The 14513-nt window shown below is 35.1% G+C and overlaps 1 protein-coding gene across 1 annotated transcript in view; it reads left to right on the forward strand.

Moving 5' to 3' along the window:
* The window catches only part of ST8SIA1 (ST8 alpha-N-acetyl-neuraminide alpha-2,8-sialyltransferase 1), a 123264-nt gene that overhangs the window by 78863 nt on the left and 29888 nt on the right, over window positions 1-14513 (forward strand). Inside the window, exon 4 of the mRNA XM_054591339.1 lies at window positions 3294-3386. Within this exon, the coding sequence (XP_054447314.1) occupies window positions 3294-3386 (93 nt within the window). The remainder of the gene's footprint in view (window positions 1-3293; window positions 3387-14513) is intronic.

Below are 14513 nucleotides of genomic sequence, written 5' to 3' on the forward strand. Positions count from 1 at the left end.
TTTAGGAAGATGGATATTTTAAAGTTGAAGATAGATATTTCTAGTTGAAGACTAGACCTAAGTGTCTTAGGGGGTTATCTTATGAGGCTGTATTTATTACAAATAAACCAGACTGAGTTTGAGTTGTATACAATCTGGCATTGATATATTCAAGTTCAGAATTGGTGAGATCCTGTGATTAGAGTCCCCAGCACAGTAGTAAGCGTAATGGTAACAAACAGATGAGGGCAGTGAGGATTGAAAAGGATTCGAAGAAGATAGCATCATAACTAGCGCCACGTGTCGATGTGCCTTTAATTTAATTTCAAGGATAATGCTATTTTCATAACATATTTGAATTTTTTAAAACCCTCATTTATGGCCTACAGTATGGAAGTAATTAAATTTGATAAGTTGTTTAAAATTATTGGACCATTTATCGATCTATTTATAAATGGCTGCTTACTACACATTTTGGGGTACCTTTAGAAAATTAAAATGGTTCAAGATTCAACATTTAGGGAGTAAATGTAACTAGAAACACATAGTATGTCTAGTTCTAGACTGTAGGATCTAGGGACAGGTGCAGTCACAGCCATAGCCTCGTCTCTGCACAGGGATATACCAAAGTGGAGTTCAGAATGTCTCTCGGGACTAGAGTATAACAATGCCATAATTTTCTTTGCTTATACATTTCCAAATACACTGCTAATGCTAAAAAATCAATTTGCCATTTTTTGAAGTAAACATTTGCTCTATAACCAAAAACAAAACTTTAAAAATAATATTGTAGAGTAAAATTTATCTGGAAGGTCTGTAAGACAGAGATACGAGTGACAGCATCTTAGGAATTGGGAGGCTCAGGAACACAAATGAGAGCAACATAATTTTGGTGCCTTTGAATTATGCTCAGGTGTGTTTTGTATACTTAAAGTATACATAAGACTTAAAAAGTAATTTTATGCTTTTTTTTCTATTTAAAGATTCCTCTCCATCATGCTTATTCTCCACCCACCTCCATATCCCAATTCAAAGAATATTTCATTTTTCATCATTTCTGTGATTATATCTTTTAGGATTATGAGCACAGTTACTAAGATACTGTAGCCATTGATATCTGTTAATTGTGCTTACAAGTGATAATACAAAATTTGAAACATTATCATATAGTTTTGCCTTATTAGAAACAATCTGACTGTATTAAATATACCTTTATGTAAATCTATGTAATTATCAATTTAAAAGTTGAGGAGCTAAAATAATAGTGTGCTTTTTCTAAGAAAGGAGCTACAGGGGTGTGTTATAGACATTTTCACTTGAAGAGAAAGTTTACCCAAGGAATTTAAAGCAGATACACCAAACTATAATTTCATTATTTTACAGAAAAGCATTTCTAAAATACTGTCTTTATTGTTTTAAACATTTTCCTCTGTAGTAGGATTTGGCAGTCAGTATTTGCAAGTTTTTCTTGAGTTTTTTCTCTGGTAGGAGGTATGAGGGAGCCTAGACATATGAGCCATTGTTCTGCCTACAGGGAACACACAGAAAAACAAAGTGCTTTCTTCATTTAATAGTGACAAAACAGGTAGACAGCACTTAGCAATATTCAGAATTTATAATTGTAATATAAACTTATGAATTCTCAAATGTCATGAAGGACCACCAAGGTCAAAGCTTCTTCAAGAGGCAAATCTCCAAATTTTAGCCTGTGTTTTACCCTAGAAGTTATCTTCATGTTTGCAAAAGATCAATTAAGTCACAAGACCACAGTCAGCACCACTGCCGGATGAGCCTGGTTGTTAATGCATAAGTTCACTCCCTCCTAAGGGTCCTCAGAAACCACATGGGATGTGGTGTGACCACTGGGCAAAAGACGCCTCAAGAGTAGGCTCTGTGACTTGGCTTCCCCTGGCCTCCCCACAATGCGAATTGTGTTTGTTCTCAGTGGACACTCGGCAAAGTTCACTGACTAGCTGACTATCTGTGGGTAGCTGCCAGAAGAACCAGTATCACGTTACCAAAGAACGGGTGAAAGGAAGTTTCCAAATCAACTGAGAAGAGGTTTCCACCTAGGATGCCCTGAGGGGGTGGAGGTCACAGGGTGAATAAGAAACAACATCTGGGAACTTGAGCTGATCAGCTGAGTGGGTGCCCAGACAATTGCATGTTCTGGGGAAAATCTGTAGGAAAGGTGTATCAGTTGGGGAACTGCAGAGACATTAATATTTGTAAGATCTCTTTACCTACAAATAAATATGCTTTAGTGTGTGGAAGTAATAAGAAGTTACCAATGCGCCCTGATTTGGTAGGAGCCAGGTTAGATATATGGGTGGAGAGGAGAAATTAGGACCCAGAAATAAAATACAAACTAATGGAAACTGTAGATTCATTTGGGGTTGTCATAAATAATAGATTTATGTAAAATTACACTTATATGCCACTTCTGGTATGTGGCATTCTTAAGCTTTTACTCTGTGTGAGACACCAAGGTAGGGACTATTTATACATTTCTTCCTTTAATCTTTACAACCTTCTTAGAAAGGCAAAGTCACTATCCTCATTTTGCATAATAGGCAAACTGAGGCCAGACAGATAAATTAACTTGCCTAATTCCCCACTGGCAGACAAGCCATGGGATTTGGATTTGCAGTTGCCATTTCTTCCATTGTAAACATTCATAACACATTGTGGCCAAGGAAAGCAAACCAGGGTGGAGTGGGAGGTGTGTGTGTGCGCGCATGTGCGCTATTTCTGTCCCCAGGGAAACATTACCTATATACTTTCCTTTGGCAGAACTGAGATGGTGGAGAATCATTACATTTTTCTAGATGACATATCATTATGACTTCATCAGTAATCAACCCATACATTAGTCATGTACACAAAAGAAGGGCATACTTTGATTTCGTACTTTATAATAGTACATTCAAGGCAGAGTTTGTTCTGAATGTACTATTATAATTTAGAATTTGGGAAAGGGAGGAAAAACACAAACAAATACAATTCTCCTCTGTCTCTTGAGGTTTATAGGTATGCAGAGAACAGTGTAGGACCTGTGTCCCCTAGTGTACCACACCCTCCTGGGCTCTAATTTCAAGTCTAATACTTCCTGTCCTCCCACCTCAAAAATATTTTGAATGGAGTAAATTCATTCTAAATACACCTCTTTCCTTTCATAGATCATTTACCTCTCTGGCTGATGTTTTCTTTCATTTGTGAATCGAGCTAGCCTTAGAAAAATTCCTGTTTGTTATGATAACTGATGATTTGAAAGTAGGAAAATCATTCCCAAATGCTTGTTCTTGTTTCTCTAGATGCAATCTTCCTCCCTTGTCAAGTGAATACACTAAAGATGTTGGATCCAAAAGTCATCTAGTGACAGCTAACCCCAGCATAATTCGGCAAAGGTAAGCGTTTATGACTTCTGTTGGTGAGGAGCTAAAGAGGAAGCTTTATGAAGTCTTTAGCATCATAAAGGCAGTGAGCATAACTCATTTTAGGAAGCAAAGAAGAACGCCATCTGGACAGGCGGGAAGGATGAAGGGAATTGTAAATAACCTAGGCAGCACTATGGAAATCCAAACACTATTTCACACTTCGGCTGGGATTCTGTTTCTTGCCTTCAGAGATGGTAGAAATAACATGAGGATCCATTGTTTTGCTTGAAGAAGCAACACGATATCCTGCTGACTCGTTACTACTGCTTTCCAATTTGTTGGCTTCAGTCCCAATTCATTGATCAGCAGTGATTGTTGAACTGAATTAATATCAGATTTACTAAGAACAAAAACAAGGAAATGGCTAATCTACTGCATATGCATGCATGAAAATAATAATATTGTCAAATGTAGACGAATCTGTGGTGATATTATATTACATTATATCTGATCAGATTTGGGAAAGCAGATGGAAAATTCTTGCTCTAGTATTGACTTCAGAAATGTTGGCAGCTGCTGTAGGAGCTTCTGTGGGACAGCCTCTAGCTGATGAAACCCATCAATAACCTGTGGAGAATGAGTCAGTCTCCTTGCAAAGACGATTCAGACATGGCCTTTAGACTCTTGTGTAGCTCGCAAGTAAGAGTGAAATACAGCCTTCCAAAATGTTCCATTTATATCCTCTTCAGTCATGGATAAGCCTGGCTGTTTCCTAATCCTGAAATCAACATTATGTATTATTAATCTTTTAAATTTTTGTTAGTTTGTTGGGTGAAAAATGGTACATTACTTACTTGCTTATGTATTTTTCCTGAATACAAGAAGGACTGAGTGGGTATTGGTTATTTGTGCTATGTGTGCTTTTGTGAATTGCATATTTATATTTCTTGTTCATTTTGTGCTTTAAAATATTTTTCTGTTGATTTATAGAAAATGCTTATATTATAGACATTGTCTTTGTTTGCTATATATATAACAAATATTTTCTTCTAGTCTATCAGACATCTTTTAACTTATGTCCTATCAAAATTTAACATTTTTTATGCAGTGAAATTTGTTAATCTTTTCCTTTACTACTTCTTTTTATTAAAAAGTATTTTTGGGGTCAATCTTTGTTATCCACATCCCCTTCAATGAGAAAATATTATACTATATTTATCTAGTACATTTATAGTTCCATCTTTCATATTTAATTTAGTCCATGTCTATGTATTTATTTTTATAATAATAATTTGATTGTCTTCAACAAAACACATGTTCATTATCAGAATGTAAAATGAAAGAGAAAAGTACAAAGGAGGTGAACAAAAATATCACCCCAAACCTAACCATTTAAAAATTATGGTAATTAATAATAGGTAAACTTTTTACAGATATTCCATATGTTCTCAGAATTTTGAAGCTATTGTTCCATTATCTTCTTAGATTCCAGTGTTACCAATCTGAAATCTAATATGAATCTATTTGTTTTTTGTGCAAGGGAAAGCTTTCCTCTCTCCACTGTTACCTTTTAAAACTTTCTTTTTTATCATTTAAATTCAGATAATTTACATATATATATCTCTTAGAATGAGTCTTTTTAAAATTAATGTTGCCTATCACATTAATGAGAGGTTCTTTAATGGTAGAAAGGAGGCTCCATTAATGGAAGACTTGAGGGTTTAGTGGTGAAGATTCTATATCTTAAAGCATGATGGCTTGGGTTTTACTCCCTGTTCATCCACTTATGAGCTGTGTGAGCTTGGCTAACTTACTTAACACTGTCTTCTTCAGTTTCCTCATCTGTAAAGCAGGATAATAACACTTTTATTATAGTTAATTACACTATATATGCATGTATATGTATGTATGTGCATATATGTGCATGTATGTATATATCGCTATATATTAAAAATATATAAAGTGCTGAGAATAGTGTCTGGTATACTGTAAGCACCACTTAAGTGCCAGCTATCATTAGCATTTTATTTTTTTCTCTGAACATTCTCTCTCTTATGTGTGCAACATGCTGCTGAGTCAGCTTCGATTCCTGGCAACCTTATGAATGGGTGATGTCCACGATGTCTTGTCCTCAGCAGTCTTGCTCGGCTCCAGTAGACTCATATTTGGTCTTCCTCTTTCCTGCTGCCTTCTATTTTTCCTAACATTGTTGTCCTTTCCTAAGAAACCTGCCTCCTCATGATGTGCCTGAAGTAGGATAGATTAGATAGTCTCTCTTATGTGTTCGGTTATTTCCTCTTACTCATTGTAGTTGCTCTTTCTTTCTGGTCTTCCTGTTATGTGGATATTAGAACATCTAGATCATTTATCCAAGGCTTCTAACTCTTCTTGTAGTTGTGTGTGTGTATGATGTATGTTTTGTGTTTCAAGAATAACTCTTCTTAGCTCACTAAATCATATTCCAGCTGTGTCCATTCTGCTATATAGAATACCATTTTTTAAAATCATGTTTTTATTTTCTGTAAGTCTAATTATTTTACTTTAAAGCAGCATATTTTTATGGACATGATGTCCTGTTAAATTTTATTAAGAATATTAATAGACTTAAAATTTTTGTGGTTTCGCTTATTTCTGTGTTCTAGATTATTTCCTTTTTTAAAAATTTAATGTTACATATATTATTTGACATTTTTAAAATTTGAATTTTAGTTTTCTATTCATTTTTGTATGATATCTGTTTGTCAGTGAATATAGGTATATTAATTAAAAAATAAACACTTAGCTTTTAAAATGTCACTGAAAACCAAAAATGCCATTCGAATTTATGAGTAAATAAATTAAATGAATAACCAAAGATTAGCTCGATGTTTAATTTTTAGGGTGGTTTGTTTTTGATGTACCTAATGTAAAATGAGAAGACAAAAACATCATTCTTTATAGTTAAATTATTGACTTGCACTCAATTCTTGTATGCATGCATTTATTTATTCACTTTTTATGGGAGTGTGATCAGGAAATTGGCAGAAAATCACAATGTTGATGGTGTCTCTTTAATTAAGTGGTTTGGGGTTCTGGGAGTCCTAAGAATGTGCAGTTTTTTAAATTTGAGGTGCATTTACCTCAGGTTTAAGAGATTGAACAAAAGGGTGAGAGAACTTACATGAATATTTTTTGATTATTTACATTTTTTACTGTTAAATAATTACAGATACACAAGAAGTTGCCCCCCAAAAAAAGTATAAGAAGATCCTATGTATTCTTCATCTAGTTTCACCCAATAAAAACATCTTGAAAAACCATAGTATGACACTTTAACTATTATTTTAATTTGGAAATAACTTTTAAGAAGTAAATGTTCGTGTGTAGGAAAATGAGACATTCAAGGACAAAAGATTTTTTTCCTACCTGAATATGAGGAGTTGGTGGTAAAATTTTAAAAGCAAGGTGAAAATAATATTTAGAGCAAGATTTAGAGCAAGATGAGATAGAGGTTGTAATTGTGTTTTTGAGAAAAATTACAGAAGCTACAGGAGAAAAAAGGAAAGAGTAAAAATGTAAATACTTAAGAGGAAAAGTAAACTTGTTGGTTAAGATTTAAGTGCTACATAAAGAATTAATGCAAGGTAAGTAAGAATCATTATGATTAATGTTGGTCAACATTTAGTCAACATTTCTATGTGCCAGGTATGTGCTAATTATATACAGTGCCACATTTAATCCTCAAAACAATCCTAATAGGTAGAATATTTTAATGTGTATTTACGGAAAAGGGAAATGTGATGTGGTAAGTTTAGTCACCTGCTCATACTCACAGCTGCTGGGAATCCCTCCGGGACTTCACCCAGACAAGCTCAATCCAAAGTCCATGCTCTTAGTCAGTGACCATACCACCAGGAGATCTTTCCAGGTGACTCATGTATTGTACAAGGAAACAATTGAGTTTTCACAAGTGATAAGTTATTTTGGAAAAAATGAATGAAATTTTTTTCTCTTAAAAATGTATTCAATGTAGCAAGGTTTTTAGATTCTTAATCAAAATGCACAGAGCCATCCTATTTTATGAAATAAGGAAATAATATACCATTTACAACAGAAGCAAGTAATATGATGTACTTAACAACTGAACAAAATGCAAGCCTTATAGAAAAATTACGGAATTTTATTGAGACATTTCAGACAACCTGACTAAATGTACTGCTGTGCCATGTCCATGACTGAAAGACTCAGGGTTGTTAAGGTATCAGTTCTTCCCAAATTGATCTATAGATTCATTGAAATTCCAGTAAAAACCCCAATAGTGATGTGTGTATATATAACTTGACAAGCTGATTCTAAACTTTATGTAGAAATGCAGAGCCAAGAATATCAAAGAAGATCTTTTGAATAAAAAAATGGTTGGAAGAGTTGCTCTACTATGTTATATAATACCTATATAGCGTTCCTGTAATTAAGGCAATGTGGTATAGGTGCATGGATAAACAAACAGACCAGTTAAACAGAATAGGGCCCCCCAATCAGATCCACGTACATAGAGACTCTGAATATATGACAGAGGTAACATTGTAAATCAATGAGAAAAGGGCAAACTTTTAAAAATGACATTGAGACAGTTAGGTGTCTATATGGGAAAAAGTGAAATTATACCTCTACCTCATACCTTATACCAAACATTGTTCCCAGATAGTTATGACCTAAATTTGAAAAGCAAATTAAGAAATCTTTTAGAAAATAACATAGGCCTCATGATTTGTTAAATAGCGCCAATTAAAAGGGAAAAGACTGATAAGTATGATTTATTAAAATTAAGAACTTTTATCTTAAAAAGACATGCTAGAAGTAGAGGAAATACAACCACATAGTAAAAAGAAGACCACTAACAAAGGACTTGTATTCAGAATATATGAATAACTTTCATATTTAACTTAGAAAGAAATTAATATGAAAAACAAATTCCAATAGGAAAAATAAGTCAGAATTGAACCAGACTTCAAAGCACAAGTCCAGATAGCCAGTAAATGGATGAATATATGGCTACCTCACTAGTAAAGAAAGAAGTTATTTCTGAAGGAAAACCTGAGATGCAGAGAAATCAGCTAGTATATAAACAAATCTAAAACAAACCTCATATGTATAAATAATTATACATATCTTTACACATGACTTGTAGTGTCAAAATAAAAGGCACAACTTAAATACTGGAAAATAATATCTCATATGGGGAGATTGGAGTTGAAGTGTTTTGAAGCTCTTGTTTTGGTTATTTATTGCTTGGTAACAAATCACTCTTTGGAGCTTAAACAAAAATAATTACTTTAGTGTTGTCACATTTTCTGTGGGTCAGGAGTTCAGGGAGGTCTAGGATGGGCAAATCTGCCTCTTGATCTCTCACCCCGTTGAAATGGTGCAAGGTTGGAACAGCTGGGGCTGGCTGGGCACCTCTCTTTCCCCATGTGGTTTCTCCTTGTGGCCTAGCTTGAGCTTGCTCACTGCATGATAGCTTCTGGGCAGCTGAACTGTTTACATAGTAGCTGGCTTCCCCAAAGCTTGTGCACTAAGAGAACAAAGCCGAAATGCTTGGCATTATTTCCTTGATGAGTTTACAAAACTCGTAAATTTTGATGCCTTTTTAGTGTTTCTGCCATTTTTGTTTGTTTCACCTTTTCCGCATTGGCAAATGTTTCCGAAACTTCGAGGACTTTTTTCGTTGGGGGAGATTAAAAAAGGTCACTGGGGGCAAGATATGATGAATAGGGAGACTGGGGCACAGGGGTCATGCGTTTTTGGTCAAAAAAGATAAACACTCAACTGGAGGTGGGCAGATGTACTTGTAAATCACCCACCATGAAATGGGCAAACACGTTGAAAGTCTTAAAAAAAAATTCAAACACGTTGAAGCCGAATGCAGCTCCTCACTCCACCACCAGCTATTACACTGATACAGATGGGTTCCCAGAAACCGACCCAGCATGGGAAGCCTGTGCTTCAAGGGGCCCATCCTTCAGAAGATAATTCCAGTTTTTGGGGTCCCCCCTCCTACATCCATCTCTTGTTGGAGACTTATGAAAGTAACATTGTTAGAAGAGTATGATAGTAGATGTTGTGACGGACATCTTTGGAAAATACCATCTATCACAATCTACCCTTAGGCCAAACAGTTCATATCTGTCACACATTCAAAATAAACTCAGCCCCTTCTTGAAGAACCCCCAAGACTCATCTCATGACAGCATCAACGTAAAGTCCCACGATCTCCAAATAGTTGAGAAAAGAAGAACAACAATAGCAAAACCCCAGAAAATAACCTAAAAATAAAAATACAACAGAGGGGATCCAAAAAAATCAAAGTAGATTTTCTGAAATCACGAAGTTGATTCACTGAAAAGTTGACAGTGGCCAGAGGGGAGGGGGTTGGGGAGTAATGGTGGAAAGAAGGGGAAGGAACTAGTCAAAAGACGCACATGAATGAGCCAAAGAGATGGTGTGGGGATTGACTGTCCCTGGACATTCCCCTTGTGGGGATTGACTGTGGGAGCCGGGTGGGGGGCAGGCTGGGCAGAGGATGGCAAAAGCAGAAAAACTGGGACAACTGTAATAGAATAACAATAAAAATATAAGAAAAATTATTTTAAAATATACTTTTTTATTATTTGTCTACAAATCCATCCTAAAAACAAAGAAGAAAACCCTTATGTATACAAATATACATATCATGTATATTATATAATTTGAAAATAATGAAACTCTTTAAACATATGAAAGTATATCAGTGGTTTTGTAGCTTATGTTATATATGTAATGATGGAATAATGTGCAATGATATTTTGAGATAATGTATAATTTTTAAATGGTAAGTTGCTCAAACTATAATATTTAGTGAAAATAAATATATATGTATGCTCCAATTATATAAAATTATATGCATAGAAAATTTTTAAGAAAAAATATTTTCCAAATTTGTGCAAAATTATATAATATGAAAAGAACTTTTAAGAAGCAAGCCTTTCAATTTTACATTTTCTTCCAATGAAAATTCATTTTGCCAATACAGAAGTCTTGTGAGTTAGAGGGGCAGACAACATGAATGAAGCCCTGATTTTGTTTGTGTAAGTGTGTGCCTGCCCCTCCAGATCTAAGAGAAATTAGCTTGGACCCCACATTTTATGTATTGAATTAAGAAAGTTAAGGTGTTCCCTGCATCTTTCTGTAACGTTGTCCTGGGGGCAGAGGAATTGAGTATGGCACCAAAAAGCCGGCTCCCGACTAGAGTAATTATTACATCAGTGTCCACTGGGTTTTTCTTTTTCTTTCCCTCTGTGACCTTCTGATCCTCAACATTAAATAGCAGATCAGATCTCTAAGGCCATAATTAGCACATAGATACTAGAATAGACTAAATTTTCATGGTGCTTTCATGCAAGTGCATTGAGAGTGGGTTTACCCCAGTGTGAAAACATTGGGGTGGACGCAGCATGGGTACCAGGTTAAGATCCTTTACACGAGATTTATATTGACTTGCAACATACTGAGACGACCGGACCAATCACTGTACCCACTTTCTCTGACCCAACCCTCCTCTGCCTTCTTTTTAATGTTTACTTCGATTGTATATTATTCTTGATCAGCAGAATATCAGTGAGTTTTAATTTCAGTGGAAGGAAAAATGTGCAGAAATATTTCTGGAAGCCAGTAGGACAGCATTGGCTGTGTGGTGTAAGATAAGTTACTTAACTACTCTTTGCATGCAACATGGTTGGAAAAAGTTTGTTAGCAGTTGGCACCAGCTGCTAACTGCTTAGAGAGCGTGCAGTTTGGTATAGAACTCTTTCTTGCCACCTCTGGGGCTCAGGAAGAGACTAACGGGCCTGGCATTGTTCCAAGGTTGGGTCTGAGTAATTGCAGAGGGTAGAACTGTTGGGATGCGCCAAAGAGAAGAGATAAGAAAGCGAGAAGGGCTGGAAAAGGGAGAAGCAATGAAGGACCAGGAAAGAAATCTTTGGGAACCTTAGGCAAGTTGATTAGAAAAGAACTGAGATGTCTAAAATCAATTGTAAATTATTTTTCAGAAACTGTGTATTTCTGAAAGACATAGGGATATTGTTTCCCCTTCACTTACCTCTCATTTTTCTCGGTCTTCAAATTTCTAATATATCTGTGCATTTTTTATATATCAGAATGTATGCATGTATGTGAGTGTATGTATAAATGATGAAGTGACTGTTTTGTCCGGGATCAATATGGTTTGTGCTCTGAATAATAGCACTTTCTCTGGCTGGTATGGCTCGGTGGACTGAGTGCTGGCCTGCAAACTGAAGGGTCACTCGTTCGATTCTCAGTCAAGGCCCATGCCTGGGTTGTAGGCCAGTTCCCCAGTTGAGGGTGTGCAACAGGCAACCAATCAATGTTTCTCTTGCTCATCAATGTTTCTCTTCCTCTTTTTCTCCCTCTCTTCCCCTCTCTCTGAAAATAAATAAATAAAATCTTAAAAAATATATAATGGCACTTACTGGGCAGACAGGGCCTTGAAAATGTAACTCTCCCGGGAATGTCCTGATTGAGACCCTGCCTGGAAAATGCTGCATTTGGACAGACTGCATGCCCTTTTTGGAATGTAGACACACTCTTGATTCACAAGGAGATTTTGTTACAGCCAAGGCATTTGTGTCCCAGCTTAACTGTGGGAGGAAACCTTAAAAGTGAAGCCTGAAACGTGCTAATTATTTTACTAAAGTCCTTATGTGCTCAGAGCTTCTTTGGGCAAGATAGTAGGTACCCATCTGTGAACACTTCCATTTCACAGAGTTCATTATGTATTCAGTGGTTTCAGATTGTTTGGCTATTAATGAGCTTTCCTAATATCCTCAAAAGAAAGGATAAGATAGTAATAATTATTAGTATGTATATGAATATTTCTGTAGTCTTTGAAAATTACATTGTTAAATTTCTATGTGTGATTAATTTTACTGGAGAATACGAAACAAGTTGAGTGAAAGTATATAATTTTAGAAATTATTAATTGTAATTGTTTTGATCATTTTGGTTAATCAGTTATATATTCTTAATGAAAAATGTTTGCTTTCCCACTGGAAATATAAGAATGTCTTTAGAGAGCACTATATTGGGTTGGCCAAAAAGTTCACTTGTGTTTTTCCATAAAATGGCCCTAGTTAGTGTTTAGTTGTCTTTAATTTCATTCAAAATAATTTTGTCAGATTGTATTGTGAGAGCTGTCATATGCATTAAAAATATGCATATGATTTAATGTCATATGCATTAAAAAACATCAAAATTGGCAAATTTTTGTTAAGTATTTTAATATTGAAGATGGAAGAAAATAAGCAACATTTTTGGTATATTATGCTTTATTATTTGAACAAGGTAGAAACACAACTGAATGCAAAAAAAATTTGTGCAGTGTATGGAGAAGGTGCTGTGACTGATCAAATGTGTCCAAAGGAGTTTGCAAAGTTTCTTCCTGGAGGTTTCTCCATGGATGACGCTCCAGAGCCAGGTAGACCAGTTGAAATTGATAGCGATCAAATTGAGATATTACTTGAGACCAATCAACATTATACTGCATGGGAAATAGCCTATATACTCAAAATATCCAAATCAATAAAGTTATTTGTGAAAATGAAAAATGTACCTCTCATTTTATGGAAAAAACTATATAGGCTTTTTGCCAGCTCAATATTATAGAAAATATTCTCTATAATTTTCTATTACTAAATTGCTTTCATTTGTTTAATAGAAACTTTTTCTTTAAATCAGAGCTTTAGTGTTTGGTTAGATCTCTAAATTGGTATGCATTTTAACTTAAATTTTCAGTATTATCTTTCATATCTGTATCTATATGACAGACCTGCACAGTAACACCAACACAACAAAAATAAGTCTTGATATAAATTATTGACAAAGGCAGAAAATAGATTGGTAAGACAGATAGCATATTTGATCAATACAATTGCATATACGAATGAAGGGCATAAGGAAGGGATGCCCACAAGATATAATTACATATTTTATCGATTATGTTTTGGTGTTTCAACATCTATGAGACTGAGTTGCCTTTTACTGCCTGTTTTGACCAAGTAGAAGCTGAAGCTTAGTTGGCAATGCCTGAGCGAAGATGACCTTGGTCATAGCTGCTTCTATACTGTCATTTCACCTGAGCTTTGTGCATCTTTGGTTCTACAAATGTTGAGTTTGGCATTTAAAATATCTCCAAAAAGATGAAATATCTGTTGTCTATAATGAAAGACATGGAAACAGAACACTGGGATGCCAGTTTGATTTACAAGCAAATTATTATTTTAGAGAAATGATGGAAGCAATTCTATATTTTCTTGTAAAGCAGCAAAATAAAAAAAAGAAAATACCCACAAGTAGATGAAGCTGAATTAGAAATAGATACTTAGCTGTGTTCAAAATAATTGTATTGATGTCACATGCCAAACAATGCAAGTAAAAATGGGAAAAATCTCTCAGTTCCTTAGAATGGATGAGAGAAATGTCAAAATAAGTGGTTAGTGCAGGACTGTTTGTATTGCTATTATAGAACCATTGACTCACAGTTCTATTGGCTGTGTTCTTTTTTCTGTGTTATTGGTAAATAATATGATAGCATCTTAGATTTGATAAAATATGATTTCTTTTAAATAAACAATACCTCCCACTCACTTAGAAATAAAAATGGTTAGATAGAAAAGTACGAATGTTTGGAGGAATATGTAAAAGAAAGAAAACATTAAGCATTGCATAACCATTAGGTATGTAGAACTGACACATGGAGAGAGAAGTAATGCAGGTATTAGCATTATCCTGATTTTTTTTCAGTGAAAACACTTGTGATAGGGTAAGTGATTTGCATCAGTCAGATATTAACTGGCAGAACTGGCTTGAACCTAGATCTCTGTATTCTTTTCTAGGGAAGTGGTTGGAGAGGTACCACCTGGGGGTTTACAGTTGGAATCACAGCCTAACTAGGTTTCACTGGGAGAGAAAACTCAAGAGGCCAAGAATGAGTTTATCACTTACAAGGGAAAGTATAAGGGAAAGGGAGGATTTATTGATTTAGAGATAACTTGGTGAAACTCCTGAAGAGGCAAAAAGAGTGATTTTATATTACTATGTAATCACTTTGCAATACTTTATTACAAA

This window comes from Pteronotus mesoamericanus, unplaced genomic scaffold (genome assembly GCF_021234165.1).
Source record: "Pteronotus mesoamericanus isolate MK-2021 breed Mesoamerican mustached bat unplaced genomic scaffold, CSHL_Meso_final scaffold_21, whole genome shotgun sequence".
NCBI classification, from domain to species: Eukaryota; Metazoa; Chordata; class Mammalia; order Chiroptera; family Mormoopidae; genus Pteronotus; species Pteronotus mesoamericanus.